At 37.6% G+C, this 23171-nt stretch overlaps 1 protein-coding gene across 1 annotated transcript; it reads left to right on the top strand.

The window, feature by feature from the left end:
- The first annotated feature begins 2338 nt into the window (after positions 1 to 2338).
- Positions 2339 to 21645, top strand: sgpp1b (sphingosine-1-phosphate phosphatase 1b). The gene is made up of 3 exons (XM_082154210.1): positions 2339 to 3293; positions 11579 to 11668; positions 17840 to 21645. Exons 1-3 carry the CDS (start codon positions 2619 to 2621, stop codon positions 18389 to 18391), a joined length of 1317 nt encoding a protein of 438 aa, XP_082010336.1. The 5' UTR covers positions 2339 to 2618; the 3' UTR covers positions 18392 to 21645.
- Positions 21646 to 23171: the final 1526 nt, after the last annotated feature.

Below are 23171 nucleotides of genomic sequence, written 5' to 3'. Positions count from 1 at the left end.
TTAAACATTGATCAGCGAACATAAAGAAGCTCAAACATACTGCGTAAGTGAACATGCTTGAGCTTCTGTTTACCATAACTGACTTGTGAGTTGACGAGTATTTATATGTGAATAAAAGCCTTAATTAAATCTGTTCAGTGTATAAAGCAATGGTGTCCCTTGGTAGCCCAGAAAATTTGGGCTAAACCGCTCGATTCATTTGGATTAGTTTTACGATTTCTTATGAACTTTAGCGTCAAAGTGGTAGTTGCGTATGGAGGGACAGAAAGCTCAGATTTCATCAAAAAGATCTTAATTTGTGTTCTGGAAATAAACAAATGTCTTACGGGTTTGGAACTAAATGAGGGAGAGTAATTAATGACAGAATTGTCATTTTCGGGTGAACTATCCCTTTAAGCACTGTTTTCAGGGATAAAAAAAGGCAAATGAATGCCATGCACCTTGTTGTTATGTTGTTAAAAAATAATAATAATTGTCAGTTTCAAAATCCTGGCTGCTTCTAAGGTTGAAGTGATTTTACTAAAGCTTTGTTGCTCTAAATTTTTTTTTTTTTTTTTTTTTTTTTTTATGTGTGTGTGTAAGTGGCTACTGATGTCGAACTAGTAATGTTTTTATTTTATTTTATTTTTATTAAGTTCCCATACCTTTAACAAAAAGAAAAAAGAAAAAAAGAAAATGGGAATATGTATGAGGGAAAATGAGAAGTGAAACTAATATTTCTTTTAAGGCCTTCTGGTTTTGTCGACTTTAATACATGCAACTTTCACGGTCATAATAGTGGGGGGAAAAAGTAAAAAGCTTATTTGCATTTGCTACTTGTGTTTCTTAAGATATTTGCATACAGCCTTTTAAGGCTTTTTGGCAGAAACTGTTATGTAAAGGTGACTCTGCCATCTAGTGTTATGGCAATGAATTCTCAGCAACATAGACCTCTTTGGTTCATTCATTTCAATCATCTATACTACCTGCAGTTCATAATGCAGTCATCTGTCCCTTGTAACAAATTTAGGTATCTGTCCAGGTTGCCTGGCCGCTATACATGTTCCCAATGCCTCCTTTGTACACACATGGATTTTCTACATTTCTGGCTCTTTAATATCTGGATCTGGAAACCCTAACTGTGTGGGTGTCGAATATCTCATAACAATGGCCTACATTCAGTGCAAAAACCCACGGTTTATGATTAACAGGGAAAACAAGGTATACATGCTCAGTGTAGTGTAAAATCACTCGCTTTCTTTTACACAGAACCTCAGAAGATCCTGTTCTCGTCTCATATCGCTGTGCATGTCTCACATGTTGGTTACGCAAGGTTTTCTAACAGGCAATGTAGTGCAAAAATATTTTGGTACAGTATATAATGACTGGTACTCTTACTATTAATATTTTGTTTGTTTGTTTATGCACATTTGTATGTGTAATGTATTTTTTTCCTCCAATATCTGAATGTAATTAACTGAAATCTAAATTCAGAGTGCTATCTTTTGGACATTTCAAAGCATAGACATGGATATCCAGAATATTTTGAAATGAAGCTATTTTTTGTTTCAAAGAGAACATTATTTCCTCAGAGAATTTAGTGCTATTTTGCCAAAAGATTTAAAAGTAGCATATACGAGAATTGTCTATTTTCATGGCACTGCGGTCAAATAAAATCAAATATTGAATGTTTCACTCAGTCCTTTTTATTTTTCTGTGTAAATATATATATGCAAATACAAAAGTTATGATTTCATAATAATGCATCACATTTATCATCATGTGCGGTAGCCCCCGAGTCCGTAAAGTGATAACGTCATCGCTACGTGAACGTCTCCGCAACAGTGGAGTTGCTAAACGTGTCCTACACAAAAGTTAACTTAATTACTCCAGAGGGCGCTTTGCGGCACAAAGAAGCCGAACTCCCCGTTGAGCTGCATTAAAATATCATGTCTTTCTGGTTCTACTGTTGACATATGTAGCCTACACTAAACGCATTTTCGTTCAAACCTATTAATCCCAACGATTTGCACTTGACGTCTGCGTTTAAACCAGCCCACGCAAGATCTTTTAAATTATCCTAAAATAACACGATTTAGCAATCAAACCTTTAGCGCTGTGAAAAGTAGCATCCACCACGTGACAATGCTGGCTCTCCGATGTTTCAGGAACTGCTGGGTACTATTTTAAATGCAGGAAGGGACGATAATTGGATGAAATTGTATTTAATTAAAAAAATCGATGAGGTGAAATATTAATCTTTTTTAATTTAGAACCATGGTACCTGACCAATCACAGCCAATAACCGGCTTCTAAGCCCCTCCCATTTTGAATCTCCCAAACTTGCTTTCTTCGTTCTCTCCACCCGTATTTCTATTGCTCGCACGGATCTGTCAGTAACCGGATACGGCGTGGGGTCAGTACTAAGTAGTTTTTTCGTGTTAATTTTCTCCTCATGTGTCAATGAATATTTTTGATCAGTTGTTATAAGTCCATTTGTCTCGTTTAGATCGGGGTTTTGTTATTATAAGTACGGGAATGGTTTAATAACCCACACCCACAGCACGGTTCACTCTCGGTAGCTCCAGCTTATCCCGGTTTTACCAGGTGGCTTCAACTTGCGCAGTCTGTCGCTAAACATGGCAGGAGGGTTGAAAGTGGGATTCGTGCAGCTCATGCACTATTTGCAGGACCCTCAGCACGTCGCGCGTTTCCAACAGCTATGCGGGGTGCGCGGAACCGACACACGTGACAAAATCAGTAACGGGGTAACGGGCACGCGCCAAGGGGATGTTGATAACGGAGGCGGGGATGCCACCCGCCGTAGACCAGCAGGAGCAGAGACCGACAGGGAGAAACGCAATAACGGCGTGTCGAACGGAGCTGCGGGAGAAACCGGGCGGCCACGGGATAAGGACGAGGACGACGCTCAAGGATCCTCGGTGAAGCCGTTGCGCAGAAACTCTCTCACCGGAGACGTCGGACAGGAGTTCATCATCGAGAATAAGTTTCTCTTCTACCTGTTCACGCTCGGTACCGAGCTTGGAAACGAGCTGTTCTACATTTCATTCTTCCCGTTCTTCATATGGAACATAGACGCATATGTGAGCCGCCGGCTCGTCGTGGTCTGGGTGTGGGTCATGTATCTCGGCCAGTGCACGAAAGATGTGATCCGGTGGCCGAGACCTGCCTCGCCCCCGGTGGTAAAGGTGGAGATGTTCTACAACTCGGAGTACAGCATGCCCTCTACTCATGCCATGTCCGGGACCGCCATACCCTTGTGCCTGTTCTTGCTGACCTACGGCCGATGGGAGGTAAGAACATCACGCCATTCAGAGTGTGCAGATAACAGTTGGACGTGTGTGATGTCAATTATGAGTAATGAGTTTCATTGCATTAGATTAAAGACAGACAGCACAAGCACAGTTTTCAAGCAAAACATACACAAATGCACTTTGATTGAAGAAAAAAGTTATTGCTATTTGGAACTAGTACTGAGGAAAGGGTCTAGTATTATTTGTTTGCAGATGCCACTTGTTTAGATATTATTAATTGGCATTCATACATATATTTTAAAGTAACAATGAAATATTTACAAATTCTTATTTTTATGGAATATTGCAGTATTTATTATAAATTATTTATCTGTGCACATTTGTTTTTAAATTCATGTGCCCTTATAATTATCAAAAACATTAAAGGTAGAGTAGGCAATTTCGGAGAGGCTAGCAAAAGCAAGCTAGCTTTGAAAGCTTTACATCAAGAAGTTTTTTTTAATATATAATGGTTTAAACAACAAAACAATACAACATACACTTCGGAGCCCTTTAGATGAAGAATTCCTCGCTGTAGCGCAATCACGTACTTGTTATCAAGTACGTAGTTGATGATGCACTATAGTAGGTTTCGATTATGTATGAAAGTTTAAACGCGCATGCGCACGATTACCTATTACATTATACACAAATTATATTATTGTTATAAAAATACATAAATGACATCCACACGAACACGTTTTTTTCTATGCGCTTTTGGCCGATTGTCCTATCTCCTTTTACATGAGGCGAATCTGTGCAATGGCGAACGTAGCCAAAATATTGCTGCTAATAACTGTGCTAACAGGGCTTATTACATCCGCCATACATGTACAGTTCTCCCATTATATTGCGGAAAAATGGTATCAGAATGCAATACTACGCAGGTCACTGCTTATGAAAATTTGTTGTTATGGTGCTTTCAAGTCCTCCTGGGAAGTTCGTACGTACGAGGTGGGATTGGGAAGTCGTGCTTATAACGGCATGTGCGTTCAAGTCACTTTCGTCGGAGCAAGATGGCGGAGTACTTTCTCTTAATTAATTACACAAAAATACAGTAAGGTTCTTAAACTCTTGTTCTAGAAAATGAAGAACAAAGAAATGTGCATCAGGTGTACTTTGTATTTTTATGTTTTTAATAGTACTGGGCAAAGATTAATCGCATCCAAAATAAAAGTTTGTGTTTGCATAATATATGTGTGTGTACTGTGTATAATTATTTTGTATATATAAATACACATATATGCATGTATTTATTTAAGAAATATTTGCATGTACATACTGTATATACATTTATACATAATTTATATTAGATATAAATATAAATAATTTATATATAAATAAATAAAAAACTTAAATATATACATGCATATGTGTGTATTTATATATACAAAATAATTATACACAGTACACACACATATATTATGCAAACACAAACTTTTATTTTGGATGCGATTAATCGCGATTAATCTTTGCCCAGCACTAGTTTTTAATTAATTTATGAAGCCACTGCCAACTCATCGTTACATGTTGCATTGTTATATTATAATACTATCATATCTGTTGGCGATTAGCTAACTGCGCTGTAAATAGAAAAGCCTGACAATATCACTGCTAAATACCTTTACGTAATGTGTATTCCGCCATGTTAATCACTGACACGCCCCCAACTCGTAAAGATCGGAGCTTAGAGAAAATCCCGAGCTCCCAACTGGTATTTACGACATTGTGGTGGCGTTCAAGTGCGTTCAACTCGTAAATACGATCTATACGAGATGACTTGAATGCCAATTAGCCTACCAGAACCAGTAATAACTTTTTTTTTTCAGGCTTCTGATTGGCCAACATGGCTTTACGGTTAGGGTTATATCGCCACCTGTTGGTTTGGCATGCTCTTGACTGCGCTTATAGCATGTTTTCGTGTTTATATGCGGACAGAGATTTTTTTTTAAACCGAGCTTGTGTGGACGCGATTTTTATTGTTATTGTTTTTTAACGAAAGAGGAAAAACTCAGTTTATAAAAATACCTGTGTACGTGTGGACTTGGCCTTTATTTGACAGGATATATTAATGGTTAACCAAGAGTTAGCAGTTTAACTTGATGTCTGTAAATGTAAAAGCTTTAATGTTTAAATTAATCCACAACAGCCATAACATGTTTTTCTCCCTACTGGCAGCTTCAAAGCTGTGTGCAATTTTGAATTGAATCAATTTAGATATGCATTTTGTATTTTATCTTCAATGACACTGTCCACATTAGTGCTGTATTATTGTAATCCATAAATTTACACTGTAACATGATAGATATGCAGAAGTCGCACTATAACTAATTATTCAAGCCGTTTCTCTCTGATTTTTGTGTGTATTTATTACACTTTTATTTGTATGCAGCACTGAGGGCATTTTCAGATGAATAGGTGAACCAGTAGGCACAGGTGCATATTAAATTAATTTTACAGATTTGGCTCTGTAATCTTTAAATCCTAAAATAAATTTAAATCCTTTACTGGGTGGGTGTTAACAACAATGGCCTATTTCAGGGTGCACTTTAATCATCTTTTATTATCCCTGTTTAAAGGACACTTTTAACCCTGTGTTAAGCTATGTATTCAAATTTGTGCTTTATTCATCAAGTATAACCAACTCTAACAAGTTCTAACACAGGGCAACGCATGTACAATGTGAAACAAAAAGGTGTTACAGACTTATTTTCTGTTATGTCTTGCTGTATCAAAGTAGCGAGAATTTTATTTGAGTGTCTTATTAATTAATTTGCAGCTTATCTCAACCTGATAACACCTATTACAAAGTAATGACATTGACCTTGCATTGTAAAATCAGGAGAGGGTAAGAGTAAACTATTCTGACCTAGAAAGCAATGAAGAACAAATGCCTCATATTATATTGTGATATAACCACACGATTCTGTTGTTGGTGCACCAGTCTTTTAACTATTTAATGAGACTGTTCTTGAGAAATGCCGCCAACTAATACAGAATGACCTTTAGAATACACAAACAACATTGACTGGTTTGACCCTTGAAATGGGTATTATGTAACATTCCTCAGGACTTGGCTATAGTCTCATATTATAATAAACAAACTGTATTTGGGAGGATTCAGTTGGATTGTTAGCAGGAAGATGATCTGGGAATGTTTGAGAGTTTCTGTCACTCTGCTGAGTGAGAGTTTACATGATAAAATAAACTGTTGCCTCATGTTGTTGTTTTATATGTGCAAATCTTCATTTTGTGAGTCATTTTCAAAATGACTTCATTTGAGTCATTTTTACAGATGCTTTAAAAGGACAGTTCTCCTTAAAATGAAAGATCTGTCATGTCATTCCAAACCTGCACTTACTTTCTTTCATGGAAAACTAAAGGAGAAGTTTTGCATAATGTTAATGCTGCTCTTTTCCATACAGTAAAGTGGACGGGCACTAGAGGCTGTCAAGCTCCAAAAAAGTTCACTGATAAGCACACTTTCTTCCACCCTCTACTTATCTCATTCACTTCAATTCTGGTTTATGTCTATAGTCTGTCTCATCTTTCACGCTGCTATTCTGTTTTACTTTTTCTTATATCATCACATAATTATTATTGTTATTAGATATTATTAGATGATATTGTGAATACAATGGTGCCATTTACTTCTGGTAGCTCATTGCATATTGAAAAATGGAAGTCAGAAAAATACAGATCATATTTATTTTGCGTTAGCAAGCTGCAGTTTCACAATACATGAATTACACCACTGGCGAAAAACAGTAAAATGCTGCAAATAATTTTTTTCCCCAAAGATTCTTGCGCATGCAAATTTAATTTGCACTTACAGTCGTATGTACACTTCTATAAATCTTACCCTGAGCATGCAATTCTTTAATGACATAATTTTAACTTCATAGGCAGCATCATTATTTTACTATTACACAGAGTTTAGTAGGTCTATTAGTTCAATCTGTTGACTTTAGCAATCTTTGTTGCATTATAAAAAAGTTATTGTTTTCTATAAAAAATTTTTTACATGAAAGCATGCTTTTAGGAAGCACTTCTATAGAAATGATACAACCACTGAAAATGGGTGAAGTTCAACAATTTGCACATGGATCCACAAATTTGGGATCCCCATATCTCTGGGATTGGACCATATAGAGCCTTAAAATTTTAAGTACCAGAATCTAAAAATATATTGAGGTATCTTTATTACTTTATTATTACTTTATTACAGGCATGCCAACTTTGGGTGGAAAAACATGCTTCTTCCCATTTTTGAACTGACAATGCAACAAGTATTACTAAAGACAACAGAACATATTAATATACCTAAACATCTCTGTATACAAATAATTCAAGGCTGCTGCTATCTTTCTAAAGTTGTTTTCTCCCGTCTGTAATTTGGCTATGAATTTTTTAGGTGCAAATTGTAATTTTGACCCTGACCCTGTAATTTTGACTCACACACTGTAGAAATTCGACACATTAATAATTACATTTTTTTATTTTTTTGTATATTGTTTTTTTCAGTAATTTTTTTTGCCTTTAAGTGTGACAGGACAGTATAGAGTTGACAGGAAACGAGGTGTGAGAGAGACGGGGGATGGGATCGGGAAAGGTCCACAAGCCATGACTCGAACTCGGGCCGCCCGAGCGCAACGGCGCTACATGTCGGCACACTGACCACGAGGCCATCGGTGCCGACACATTAATCATTTATAATTTAGTTTATACACACACCCACACCCACACCCACACCCACACACACACACACACACACACACACACACACACACACACACAATCAAATCTTCTCTCACAAACCAGCATACACAGTTGCAGAGAGCTCACTTAAACACACACACACCCACACACAAAATCAAATTTTCTCTCACAAACCAGCATACACAGCTGCAGAGAGCTCACTTAAAGTCGGCATGAAATCAAATTTGACAAATCTTCTTTTTATATGTAATATTGTAGTGTTTATTATAAATTTTTTATCTGTGCACTTCATTATTTAAAAAAAATTCATTTACCCTTATAATCTTTAATCAAATAAATTACCCTTCCCTCCCCCCTCGAAACGACCTCTCTTCTCTTTCGGTCACGTGCCATGGCGAAAGGGTGCGGCCAGAGCCGATGAGGGTGCGGCTATCGGTGTCTGTCTCGTTTTGAGTCAAGTCAAGTTATCAGTCAAGTTCACCCTCGAGAGCATCTCGAAGTGTCCGAATGGTAGGCTATCTATCTTATCTAAATCTAGTTATTTACTTATCGGACACGTCGAGATGCTCTCGATGGTGAACTTGACTGATAACTTGACTTGACTCATCTTGGTTCGCGGGAGGCTCATATAAATATGGGCTGATTCCTGCCTGCAAATTTAGCTGCTCGTCCTCGTTCTCGTCGCCGGGCTCCTCAATAAAAAATCCTTCATGGGAGGGTAACGGTGGGGAGTCCGGTGGAGAGAAATCCTACACAACTGAATGTAAACTGGCATTCAAATCTGCCTCCATTTTGTTTGCAACGCCCAACCTCCAACGATCCAATCAATTCCCGAAGGACGAAATCAAGCCCCGCCCTACATTTTTTTTCTAATTTCAGAAGCCGTTTCACTCGGATATACGTCACAACAAGGAAAAAATGACAATCTCAACTTCCGTTTCATGCCGACTTTAAAGGCACACTATGCAGTTTCCGTTTTTCTCAAACAGCGACCCCTAGAGTTGCTGGGGAGTACTTGTTTTTAACGTTACTGTTGTAAATAGTTTCTCGTTTTCTTTTCCTTTACTCTTCCGACCGCACTTGCTTCGTTTTCTTCGTCAACTCTGCCATGATTCACGTCTGAAATGCGTGCTAGTGTCTTCCATAGAGGCTGCTTCATATGTTGATGTATGTGACGTCGTGCCTTAAAGCAAGTCGTGATTCTCATGAGATTTGTCGGGGCGCCACCTCTCAAACTTGCATTGCTGGTTTTGCCTGCGGCGTCCAAGCTTTGCCATCGGGATGATCCACCCTACTACGAGTTTGTTTACCATCGAAATTATTTTGAAGCTGTTATATTAAGGTACAAATCTTGCATAGTGTGCCTTTAAACACACACACACCCAGCCACACACAAAATCAAATCTTCTCTCACAAACCAGCATACACAGCTGCAGAGAGCTCTCACACACACACATAGTCTGTAATCAGAGGCAGATGGTCAGCGTATGAGGTTAGCTGAGGCTCAGATGAAAGGGAGGGAAAGATCTCTGTGAGTTGGTTCAGCATGTGGTCCGGTGTCTGTGTCATGTGGTCTCAGGTCATGAGGTGCGGTTCGGATCTCTGGTTCTTTTAATGGTTGTGTCTCTGATGTTTATCTGAATCTCTTGACTCAGTGTTTACCCTACAGTTACACTGTATGACCCCAGAGAGGTGTGTGTTACAGCATGTTCATATGTTCTGCTGTCAGAGAAAACCTATTTCAGACATAAGACTCTTCTCCATAATTTTAGAGTTCACTTTGAAATGTATCTTCAAAGTTAGTCATTTATTTGATAAGTAGGTAGTATAATGCTTTTCTTGTGATGGGTCTTATCTTTTATCTGTTTGTTGACCAATAATAGTCATTATTTTTGCTATTCTGTTTTGTGATGCCAGTGGTGCAGCAATTGCATACTTCACTTCTTAAGTGAACAAAACTCTGTCTTTGAAACCACTCTTGCCTGAGAAGAGATTTTCACATAGCAGACGGATGAGTTCTCCTTTTCTCTTTCATTTCGGATGGGATATCTTTTGCAAGGCAAAGCAGAAGTAAGAGGTTCGAAGGTTTGGAAAAATACCCCTAGTTTCACAGAGCTTGGGGGAAATGTCCTGTTCCCCTTTATGATGTTGCACTGAATGGAAATTTCCGAGTTAAAGCAGCCAGAGGTTTTACTTGCTGTGTCATTTTCTTGGCAGCTGGGGTTTCACTGTAAATCCATCGCTCTACATGTTTAAACATGGACGTTAGTGCATGTAAATCTCTGCTGGAGTGTTTAAACTGCAGTAATCTGTCTGAGAGGGATGTGGGTCGGCAAACACACAGACAGACGACATAATCTGAATGAACCACGACTGTAGGAATGTGTTGCTTTTTAGCTATTAGCCTAGTTTCAGCAATTTAATACAAATTAATGTTTTAAAATAACCTGAGAAAACCTGAGAAGGGGTACACATACATTGTTTACTGCATAATGTCCTACTCTACTGTTCAAATGTTTGTGGTCGGTATCAGAAGTGACAGTGAAGACATAATATTACAAAAGATTTCAGTTTCACATAAATGCTGTTCTTTTAAACTTTCTATTTGAAAAATGTATCACAGTTTATGATAAAATGTCCTTTATGTTGTTAACCAGTACAGTCGGTTGAGAGTGTAGCCGCTCTTTTTAAAGTTTCCCACTGGCTATGGCTCTCTCTTTTTATCTGCCTGACCATCTTTTGCTTTGTGGGGTGGAAATTGTAGTTAAGTGGTTGTTTTATGGTGTGCTGAGGGTTTGACTTCAGTGTTTGTTGGTTGTATGGCTGTTTTACCACAGGAGGGGTCCGTCTGTGTGACATTGTGTTATGCAGCAATTGATGAGGATGGTATAGTCATAGATACTACCATGGACACTTGAGACAAATGGACACACATCCAGAACAGATACCCTTCAGCCTCGTGAAAGCAGGTTAGCCTTAGCTGTGGTGTCACTGTGACACTGGGCCCACAGCCAAACATGAGGACATTGTGTGCGTGTGTGCGCGTGTGTGTGTGTGTGTGTGTGTGTGCTTGCTTGATTCTTATAACACCATCTGTGCATAAACTGTTATATTGTGTTACGGAGGACATTTTACACGTCTGGTACAAACCATAATAACACAACTCACAGAAATGACAGAGAGCGAGACAGGCAGATCTTCTTTCTCATCTGCCATCTGCTAGTCATGTGTGTGCAATAAAGATAAAAGCAAATCAGTCCTATCCTTTGCTGGTAATTTGTGTACATTAATGGACAAGCTTGTACATTGCTTAACTCTTTTTAAAAAGGTTTCAAAATTCACTTTAAGGTATGACTGTATGCAGTTTATGTTGTAGATCAAAATGGGAATAGAATGTTAACAAAATACTTTGTTTTACTCCTAAATTGGAAACCTGCATTTTAAAAATGCGTTAGAAATTTCTGAGCTAACCAGTGGTTAACATTTACACCACTGCTGATGAATTACCTTGTGAGATTTTGCAGAAGTTGTCTGTCTGATAGTAAAGTGTGTGTTTATTTCCACAGTATCCTCTGCTGCTGGGTCTCTCCCTGGCCTTCAGCTGGTGTTTCCTGGTGTGTTTGAGCCGCATTTACATGGGAATGCACTCCATACTGGTAAGACAAATTAAAATAAAATTAAAACAAAACATATTATTTTAATTTTTATTTAATAATTAAAGATTTGAAGTTGCAGTGTGTAGGTTTTTTTTTTGGGATGCATGATAATTCTGAACCATATTTTTTACAGTTCGATTACCTTTGCCGTTATCTATTTCTCACTTAAATTAAACAAATTAGCTGATTGTTTTGCAACAAAGTGGAGATAGTTCTGTTAATAACAATAGATCTGCTGGGGAAGAAGTGACGGGTAAAAGAAAAAAAGTATACACAAGGGAGAGACGGAGAGATATCAGGGAAAATGAAGAAAGGGGAAATGAAAAGGGAAGTGATGGCGTTCAATAGAGAACCTTTAATAATTTTGCACAGTCCCAACTAGGGATGGGACGATTACCGGTTTCACTATAAACCACGATAAAATGTACTGACGGTTAGTATTATCGTTAAAAATGTAATTATCATTAAAACCGTGTTTAATTATCGCGATTTAATAACTCACTGTAAATCCTGTCCAGCCAGCAACAGTGTGACGGAGGCACAGTGCGCAATGTTTTTTTTGTTTTTTTTTTGGTATGTAAGGAATGGCGGAAGGCAGTGACCGTGCTCGGGAGATTTTTCTGCCTTTTAAGAGGACCAAATCTGAGGTGTGGTCATATTTTGGCTTTTACAAAAGTCCTGAGTGAAACTTAATCGAGGATGACACTACAATAGGGGGGAAACACTTCAAATCTGCCGAGTCGTCTTGTGTGACCATCACCCACTGTTTATAGCGAACGCAAGGCAAGTTAACTTTGACCTCAAAACCAAAACTACGTCTGGGAAATAATTGGGCACAAAATATTGTTTTGAGTTGAAATATTTGATCTCACTCACTTGAAATAAACGTGAAGAAAAGTTTGCAGCAAGTTGCTTTGAGCCAAAGACAAACGATCAAGTTCAAACAAGACTATTAAGAGTGACATTTAAGGGATAATAATGTATATCATTGTACACTTATTACATCTTTTTTTTACCACATAATTACAGGGACATATTGAAATGAGATTAATGTTTTAAATCTTACCTGTTTATAAATCCATTTTGTACAACAGCGTACAAAACAATCGTCTTGTACGGAGACGCAAGACGGCAAGTTGTATTTGAATGAAACGAAAGAGCGCGTCCGTTGCGATACATGGATGTGCGCTGTGTTATAATGCGTTGCTATTGACGACGGTCATTATAAGGAAGGAAATGCCACAGAATATAATCTTGCTTAAAAAAGTGCATAGAGCTGCTTGTTTTATTTGTTGCTTGTTGATTTTCAAATATTAAACTGTTTTTAGTGTGAGCACTTTCATCTCGTTTTAACAAAACCGTGATAATATTGATAATCACGATAATTTTGGTCACTATAATCGTGATATGAAGAGGGTTAAATGTTAATTCATTATGAATAAAAAAAAAAAGTCCATTCCTAAATTCACTTGTAGCATTTACATTTTTTTATTTTTTTTATTGTTTGTTTGTTTATTTAGGTAAAATAGCATATTTCAGTAGCCACTTCCATTTATCAGTTATCAGGCAAGACAATAAAAATGTGATTTAAAGGGGTGGTATAATGCCCCTTTTTACAATGTGTAAAATACGTCTCTATTGTCCCCAGAGTGTGTATGTGAAGTTTTAGCTCAAAATATCCCACAGATCATTTTTTACAGCATGTTAAAATTGTCTCTTTTTAAGGGTCAGTAAAAACGTGTTGTTTCGTGTGTGTCCCTTTAAATGCAAATGAGCATCTGAAATGAAATCCAGACAAGCAGTAAAATGTCAGAAACTGTTCTGCTTTTTATGTTCAAACTAGGGATGTCAACGATTAATCGACGATCGATTAATTGTCGATAATACATTTAATCGATACAACTTATCGATCATCGATTAAGCAGGTCTAAATGCGCGTGCGCGCTGCTCAACCGCGAAACATGTAAAGCGAGCGCGCCGGAGTTATGTTTGGGACCATTTTACACCTTCATCATGACTATAAGTTTGCGTGTGCATTCGCAGGCTTTTGTTTTGTGCAAATGTAAGTTGTAATACTGTTTATTTTCTGTAGGCCTATCTATATCTGATTGATCTCATATTGGATGCATTTGGTTAAGAATGAACTCTGTAGTAAAGCGTCAGCTTCAGCGCGCGCAGCTCAAACGGCAGTGCACGACTAATAAACTATTGAGACTGTAATATCACATAACATTATAAAGAGAACAATATTGTAATAAAACATTGTGAATTATTTGGGTTTAGTTGCCGTGTCGCGTTGCTCCAGGAAGAGCGCGTCCACAACATGAGTAGTTCTGAATGAATGGCACGTAACTTAGTTCAAGTTCACTTGTGCATGAATTTGCGTCATTTTGTGCAGATATAATTTGTAATATTATGTTTATTTTGAATATACCTGATTAATCTCATATAGGACGCATTTCTTTTAGATAAATAACGTGCTAGCAAAGTGCTCCAGTTTAACGGTAGCAGATTCATTCAGCGCATGCAGTTGTTCCAGGAAGAGCGCGTCCACAACAGTCACACATTCTAAGCGCATATGAGGCGGAGTTGGTGACACGTTGTATTAGTAGTTATATTTGATTATTAAATAATTAATTTAATTATCAATCACATCGAAACATTTTACATATAGCAACATATAGCGTTTTGAGCAGCATTTGCAGACCCTGTCATGCTGTTATAGCCACTGCAGTAGACGCATATCGCAGTATTAAGGCTAACGATTAATCGATTAATTGATCGTTAATTTAAACGACGATCGATCATGGGAATTTGTGAAAATTGACATCCCTAGTTCAAACCGAAGTCGGACAATAATGGAGAGACTCAAGAAGTGACAACATGTACTGTAGAATGCAACGGGACTTTTCTGAATGGATAGTTGATGAATTTATGTTGCTGATGTGGAGTTAACTATCTTCAATTAGCATATTCTGTCATTATAATCTATAAAATCGCTCATGTGGGAACTGTTTTAAGATGCCTACAGAGTGATATGCTATTGCATTTGTGTTACGTACAGTATTGCATGTGAAAAGACGGATGCGACAGCTTGAGCAGACTCACAAATGTGCTGAACTACAACAGCTCTCCTCTTCTCAATATGGACTGCCAGGGTTTATGTAAATTTTAGGGTTAGTGATGTCACTAACCCAGGAGGAATGTCGTGTAGTCCCCACCAGCCGTTTGTTGTAGTCCTTAAAAAACAATTTCTTTAAAAGCAAATATCTTCCTTTGCTTTGAACTTTGAGCGTTGTACTTTCCAGATGTTGTATATGCTCAAACAGCAACATTACACACTAACTAAAGTTAGAAAAGTGAAATCATAATCAACCTGCCGCTTTCATAAAGGCCAGGCAACGTAATGAGGTTCCTCATGGGGCGTGTGTGTGCGTGTTCACCTTAAGGCAGTCATGCTGGGAAGAAACAAAAAACCCTGGTGTATCTTTATCTTTACTCATCTTTCTTTGAGTGCAGGTCAGTATGCCTTAGGAAGATAACATATGACTTGAATAATAAGTGAGTTTTTGTGACCTACTGGAATACTGGCTACTGGAATAGACTGAGCGGCCTGGTATAACTATATCCATCTGTTTATGTCTCATGTTGCCTGATGCTGCCCCATAACCCCCATCCATTATAAACATGCGTGTTCAGACACGGGAAATCCCATTGGTGATGTTTTAAGTTTGACATCATCTTATTACAGTAATAAACGGTGTAATTTCACTGAATGATTTAATCTTTGGGCGAGTTGTCTGTCCGTCTGGATGACATGGTTTTTCCTCAGTCCTGAAAATGTTGTGTTTCATCTGGGTGTTCTGCTCCATGTCTGCTCTAAGCGGTAATGTTGCCCTCAGGGTGACCTCATCCGTCTGGTTGAACTGTTGGGGGGGGATGAGTGGCCGTTGCCCTAGAGATTGTTCCCATGGAAACCGAGAGATTGTGTCTTAACATTAGACAAGAAGGGATTGTGAAACTTGCCAGATCTGACACTCTTTGGAAAATGAAATGGGCAAATAAATGCTTATTAAAATATTTTTTATCTTGATTTATGTTGCTAATCAACCACAAAATCATCATCATGTTTTAAAATTGTATAAATTGACTGTTTCAAGACCCAGAGTGGCTCTAATGTTTCATTCAAGCTTTTATCTCTAGATTTTATTCCTTTCTCTTTACTGGAATGTAATTTTTAGCTCTTTTCTTAGTGTGTTTGCTTGCACAAATATGGCTTGCTGAAAGCTATGCCACACATCTGACGGTCGACACGGATTCACATTTTGACAGATAAAAAGAATCACTAGGACTAAAGACCGATAGGATATCTCTCTATCTCACACTCACTCACAAGTACACGTATATGCAAAAGCTGTGAATCCATGTTCCACAGCAGATGTGGAAAGTGAGCCCATTATGGTTAATGACTGATAGATTAAAAGAAAGAGGTGAGTTGTATATGGTTAAGTGTGTGTTTGTATGAGTGACTGAAGGGGAGAGTAAATGGACATTGGCTAGTTAATATGTGTCATATTAATGATGTTTTAAAGGTGCAGTAAGCGATTTCTGAGAAACACTTTATATTTGAAATCACCCAAACAAACACACCCCTCCCTTCAATTCACTGCCCCCAAAATGCCCAAACATGCAATGCAAGAGTTGATGTCTTTTTAAAGGAACACGCAGACTCTTGGGGACTTTAGCTTATTCACCGTATCCCCAGAGAAGTCCATACATACCCTTTTCATCTCCGTGCGTGCCGTAACTCTGTCTGACGCACCCACCGCTAGCCTAGCTTAGCACAAAGACTGGAGGTAAACGGCTCCAGCTAGCATACTGCTCCCAATAAGTGACAAAATAACGGCAACATTTTCCTATTTACATGTTGTGATTTGTATAGTCACAGCGTGTACAAATAACAAGGTCACATGAGACACAGCCATCTTCTAACCGTATACATACTGGGAACTATATTCTCAGAAGGCGAAGCATTGCTAATTGGGTGGAGTGATTGGTAAAAAATTTAATTTGATAACAAAATTGGTATCGAAAAAAGTATCGTTGAGGAACCGTCATCGGAGTCAAGATATCGTATCGGAATATTAACGATAATCAGCCCTAATGACGAAAAGTTGTGGGCGTGTTGAGTGAGATTCAACTGCTTTATCCATTTTGTTTCTCTATCCTGTCACATTTGCCGGTTACGTCATTTTGGTTGCACACTGCCACCTATCGGTGAACTTCGGAACAGCAGTATCCGAAATGAGCAAAATCATGATATTGTACCGTTTTAAATAAAATATATACCGATATTTTCCCAGTACTGTATACCGCGCAACCCTAATATTCAAGCAAAAGTTTGCCGTTCGTTTCAATTAAGTGAACTTTTTATTTAATCTTACAAAGTCAAATTTAAGTATTTCTTTTATGTTTGTAAATCCATGAGATCAACCTCTTTCGGTCTCAGTATGCGTTCACACAGGGTGAGTATTCGGTGTTATAAGAATTTTAACTTTAATTAACGGTTGTTAACACGTCTGTTCAGAGTCAGACCAACATGAACGTTTGCATGCAGTCGATGTGACAGATTTTTTCTAAGTAGGGGTATTCTAATCTTTTTTGCATTGGCCGGCCAATAAGATATGCGTTTTCGGTCACATGCCCAGAGCCGCTGCTGTTACTTCTGCGTCTCTAAAAGCACCACCTACTGTAAGGGAGTGAATTTGCATTTTTATTCAGCCTGTCTGCTGGCTTTTACATATTGGTCTGAACAGACAAATCATGTTAAAATCTGACCGAATTTTGGTTCCAAACATTTGTGTTAGTTTAAACAAGTATTTACCCTGTTGTTGTATTCTTCCTTTTTTTATCTTTGCACCTGCCATATTTGTTTGTTCTTGTTTATGGCAATGTTTTTAGAATGAATTAGTTCATTATTAGGTCATATTTCCGTGAAAAAAGTATTAGTCAAATATGTACATTTCTCTGTCAGCCTGTTTTAAATGTAAATTATCTTTTGTTTTTCATTTAATTTCTTTTGTGTGTTTTTTCTCCGCACTGCACCTTCATCTGTGTTTTCTTTTTATTCCTGTGGTTTGACGTTACTGTATTTGTATCTGTCTTCTTCAGGACATCATTGTCGGTTTCCTGTACAGTTTGCTGATCGTAGTGGTCTTCAGTCCTGCTCTGGAGATCATTGACACCTTCAACCGCACCCATCGCTACGCCCCGCTAATCATCATCTCTCTTCACGTGGGTCTGGGTCTCTTCTCCTTCACCTTGGACACCTGGAGCACATCACGCGGCGACACCGCCCAAATCCTGGGCTCTGGTGCGGGTATCGCCTTGGCATCCCACGTCAACTACCATCTGGGCCTATTGCCTGACCCACCTGCATCGATGTTACCTCTGCAGCCCCCATCTATCACTCTCAGCCTGTTCGCTCTCTGTCTACTCCGCTTTGTCCTGGGTGTCCTCATTCTCCTGGCGACCAGAGCCGTAATGAAGGCTCTCACCATCCCGCTCGTCTGCTGGCTCTTCGGGATCCCCAGCGGCGACGTTCGGAAGGCCAGGCAGCACATGGAGGTGGAATTGCCATATCGTTATATCGTCTACGGAGCTGTGGGGCTAAATGCACATTTCCTTGTGCCTTTCCTGTTTATACAAATGGGTCTGTTGTGATTGGGTGAAATAACCATCCATCTTTTCGGCCAATAAGAGCCCAGTTGGACTGCAGAGGCCCTTCCCTTCAAATCAATGATTGGATGGAACTAAAGCCAGTAACACTGTAACACTGTGCTGCACCTTCCAGATGTTCCTCAAATATGTTTTCCATCATTTATACAGTAGTTTTAGCAGATTTTCTATTCAAAAAACCTGTTTGGTGTTGATTCAGAGATTATGGCCCTTTTCGCAGCAGTTGCATGTAAAGTTCAGTAGCATGTCTATTCTCATCTAAAATCTGATTGTAAACATTTCTACCCTATAGGGTTTGTTATATTTTTCTCAAGCAATACAGCAGTTTTGCTTATTATCATAAACTTAAGAGGACTTTTGACTAATCTTTTGAAGAGTTTTGTTCATGCCACAGTAGGACGACTCAAACTCTTGCATCAAGAGTTGACTGAAATCTTTCTTGCGAAGGTGTGACTCATGGAAATCTCTGTGATGGATCGCCTGAAGCTGACGCCAGCTTTTATTTCTTGTTTGCAATATAGAATGTCATATGTCAAATGAAAAGGCCACCCAAGCATGATGGTTGGTGGTTGGGTGCAGCGTTGATCTTTGTTGTACTTTTGTTGCAGTTTCGAATCGAAAGCAGGTTGGACTATTTCTCTGAAGACTATTATAATGATAGATGCCTTAATGGGTTTCTTTACACAAAAATTACAATTCTGTGGCCATTTACTTACCCTCACAACATTCCATAATTGACTTTCTTCTGTTGAGCACAAAAAAAAGATATTTTGAGAAATGTCTGTGTTTTTGTGTATATAATGGAATTCAATGGCCTCTAATGTTAATTGGTTCCCAACGTTCCTCAAAATATCCTATTTTGTGTTCCACAGAGAAACAAAATCATACAAGTGTAAAAATGACATGAAGGTGAATAATGATAGAATTTTCATTTTTGGGTGAACAATCCCTTGAAGTGACCACTCAAGAACCAGTTTCTCTAGGCATTAAAAAGGTGATGCACTAGTGATTTATTCTGAAAAATGTTAAATATTAAATCAGTTTAACATTTATGTTCTTAGATTGAATACATGTCTGGCTGATAATCAGAATTATTCTTGGTCTTTTTATATCTCAGTCTGCTTTTATTCCGTGTTTTTGTTTAGTTTTTTTTTTTTGCAAAAAAAATCAGCAATGCTTTCCCTACTAGCATTTAGCTGTGTTTTCAGTCAGGTTGAAACGCAAGTAAATGTCAGGTTTGCCACTAAACCTATGAATAATTCAAGCTGCCTTTTGATAGTCAAGGTTGTTTAATGTGTAGTGAAGATGATTTTGTAGTACTGATTTAAATGCACTGTTCCCAGATTGCACTGCTCTGCTGCCTGCTGTTGTCACTAGGATGACTTTCTAATAGGTCAGGCTTGCGTGACACTGCTGTGTTTTTATTCTTCCTGTGGCCTTTTGTCTTTGTTCAAGTGTAAGTTCCTCTTTTCCACTGAAAGCGAAGGTGGCTTCCCAATTCCTCACTTCTGTAAACAGGATTGTTTTGGATTCTCTGAATAATGAGAAAACCGTGATTCCACCAAGTGTGGCCATAGAGCAATGTTGACCTTTGACTCTTCACCTAGAACAATGGACGGAGGTTATATTTAAGAGACAAAGGACGGAGGTTGTATTTAGGCCAGAATATAAGAAGAGCCATCGAGGAGCGTTGCTTTCTGGACCAATTGTTGTAGTTTCTTTACTGCGTGACTCTTTCTGATGAAGTTTGTGGATTGAAGTAGTTTGACTGTAGCATTTTTCCCTCTCAGGCCTATGTAATGTGTTTATCACTAAATATAAGTACTTTCTGTAGCTGTAAATCCATTATGGGGGTAATTTTTCCCATAAGCCCCCGCACTGAATCTGCAGACTATCAAAACATTGATTTGCATATCATTCACAAAGCTCTATGCATCCTCTTTCTTGTTAGTTTACAAGAACAATGTTTTGTAATCATTTTTAATATAATTTGATAAAGATTCAACTACTAAAAAGTAGTGCTCTCAGGTTTTACTATGCCTAAATTGGTAAATTCCCCTATAATCGGCACCAAATGCAGAAAAGGTAGCAGAATCCGTGTGGTCCTGTCATGACCTAGATTGAGCTCCTGAGAAACTGGTCCAGTGGTGAAGCTCTCATTTAAAAGTGCTTTATTTCCTTTGATTTGGCTTTCTCTGGTTTTACTGGAAATAGCATAGCTTATTCTGAATAAACAGATCTGATTTAGATACCACTCAGTGCCTTTTATGTAAACCTCTGCTATATTTGATAAGCACAGAGAATTATTCCCATCTGTTTTGTTTTTCACTCTTCTTTCTTTCATCTGAACAGAGCATGTGAAAAACTTTAAGATAAAGTGGAATTTTCTAAATGTAAATGACAGATTGCTGCTCAGTCCATCCTGGTTCATACAGTGTTCTTATTGTAAACTAAAACTATTAAAAATAGTTTTTGTTAATTATATATATAAAAAATCGAAATATTAGACAAAGAAAGCTAATTCAAAATATTTGCAAATATTGTACATGCATAATTCACCAAAAAGCTGCATGTTAAATAATGTGTTAGTTATACTCACGGGTGTTCAGTTTGCTTTCATACCCATATCAGAAATATTACATTTCAACAGACCAGTTTCTTTTAGATGTTTAATTCTTTGTAAAATCACTTTGAGTAGAATTGTTTAAGATGTTTAAAGTTTTACCAAACGTGTCTCAGAAGCTTTGGATACTGTATGTGTGTTTGTGTAAATGGTTATTTCTGGAGCCCTGATTCTTCTTGTGTTATGTTAATCTTTTTATCTTATTTCCTTTTCAATGATCTAAAAATATTATACTCTAAATATTGTTGGAGGCATTCTGATATTGTAAATTCTCATTTATTGTGAAACCTGCAAATATTAAAAATACCCTCAATTTAAATCTCTGACTGAATGTTCAGACCTAATAAAAATCAGCTGACCTTCACCCAGCGCATGACACTGGAAGAATCACACTCCCACAGGGCTGATAACGCAATGCACAAATGACCATGAATTCAGTGTTATAAGGTGACCTGTATATGTTCATAAATGGCTTGTTATAGAAGCTCTGTTCAATGCTTTCATAGCAGTTATCTGATGATCTTTGCGTTTGCATAATATGCTCAATCAAAAGCAAAAAAACAACTATTACTTTTGTCTGTTTTTGAAGAAAAAATAAAGAAAATGCATCTTATTACCAGAAGTGTATGACTGGGTTTAATAAGCACACATTGTTCCACAGGAAGTTTGAATGTTCCTGCTGAGATCAATGAGCTCTCTGTAATGTTTGAAATATTAATGCACATGTGTGAGCATTTTTTAGCCAGATAGATTTGCCTTTGCAGTTCAGATTACAAAAAACATCTTCCCTTACACTATTCACTGCTTAGTGATGTGATATATTAGTAAAATGAGCTAGAGTCTTATCTGTGTTCATTCAAAACTCTAATGAAGCACATGGCGATCAGTATATTGTACAGTATTTCAGATGAGTTTCCACAAAATCTAATACATCAGGATTTTATGGCTCATACAGTATAATATAATCAGTGAGAATATGGAGCTCATACTTGAGGAAAAAGATTTTATTCAGAGGCTCAAACTGAAGTAAGTTGAAAATCTGATAGCTTGTAATGTAAATCAATGAGATCTTAATAACTGTATAGCAGACTACTTAAATCAAATGCATATAAATATCAGTTGCCACTTTATATCTCCCAATTATATGTCTAAGATGATATTTAAATGTTTAGATTCTTAATCCAAGCTCTAATTGAGGGGGAAAAACATGTAATGCAATGCAATCCAAATAAATTATGCGTAGATAATCAAGCAGACATAAGTTGCTTCAGTACAGTAAATGTTCCTATTGGATTTTTAACAATATAAAAGTTTTTTTTACATTTACTTACACACTCAATGGAGATAACAGGAGCATACTCATTACACACACTCACACACATACTTTGGAGCTCATTTCAATTAGCTTTATATCTCATGTCAAATGCTCAAATACTTAAAATGTCCCTTTGGGACTTCATACAGGCATAAAGAACAGGATCTTTTGGAAATATGATCATAAAGGTCAACATTGGCTTGCTGTATTGCTTCAGTCAACAAAACACTTCACTTTCTGTCTCATGACAATGCTAATTGCATTTTCAGATGTCAAGTTTCATTCCTGCTTGTATCCTTTTGGGAGTTTAACAATGGCGACGGGCGGACAAAGTAAAAAGCATCCTCTTTTCTCAACACAATGATACCCTAGTCAAATTATACTCTATTTCCTCTAGACTACAATATGTCCTAGTTATTAAATCCTGTTTGATGTTCTCCACCAGTTTTCGACAGTAAAACAGTTTAGTAGTAACTGTAATAACTTTTCTGGTATATATACAATTTGTTTTTGACATGATATGCAATTTTCATGAAAATATGTAATTGAAAATACAAATTTAACCGATTAAATATGATATGCGTGCAGTGTGTATATACTGTACTTGTGTTATAATATTTCTCATTTTATAATACTGAGAAACACTGGCATCTAGTGGCTGCTCAAGCGCTTTGTAGTCTGTTTCTTACCTCTTCTCATGTTAGACACGAATGCAAATAATAATGTCATCGTGTCTCATATTTATAAATAAAAAAGTGAATTACAGTTCTTTTAGTTTTAAAACAAATTAAGCTTGTTTTTCATAAGTTGTGTCCGCGGAACTAATG

Source organism: Leuciscus leuciscus, assembly GCF_965113295.1.
Source record: "Leuciscus leuciscus genome assembly, chromosome: 22".
NCBI lineage: Eukaryota > Metazoa > Chordata > Actinopteri > Cypriniformes > Leuciscidae > Leuciscus > Leuciscus leuciscus.
Note: the sequence above shows the minus strand (reverse complement) of the source record. Positions and strands in the feature narration are given on the sequence as shown.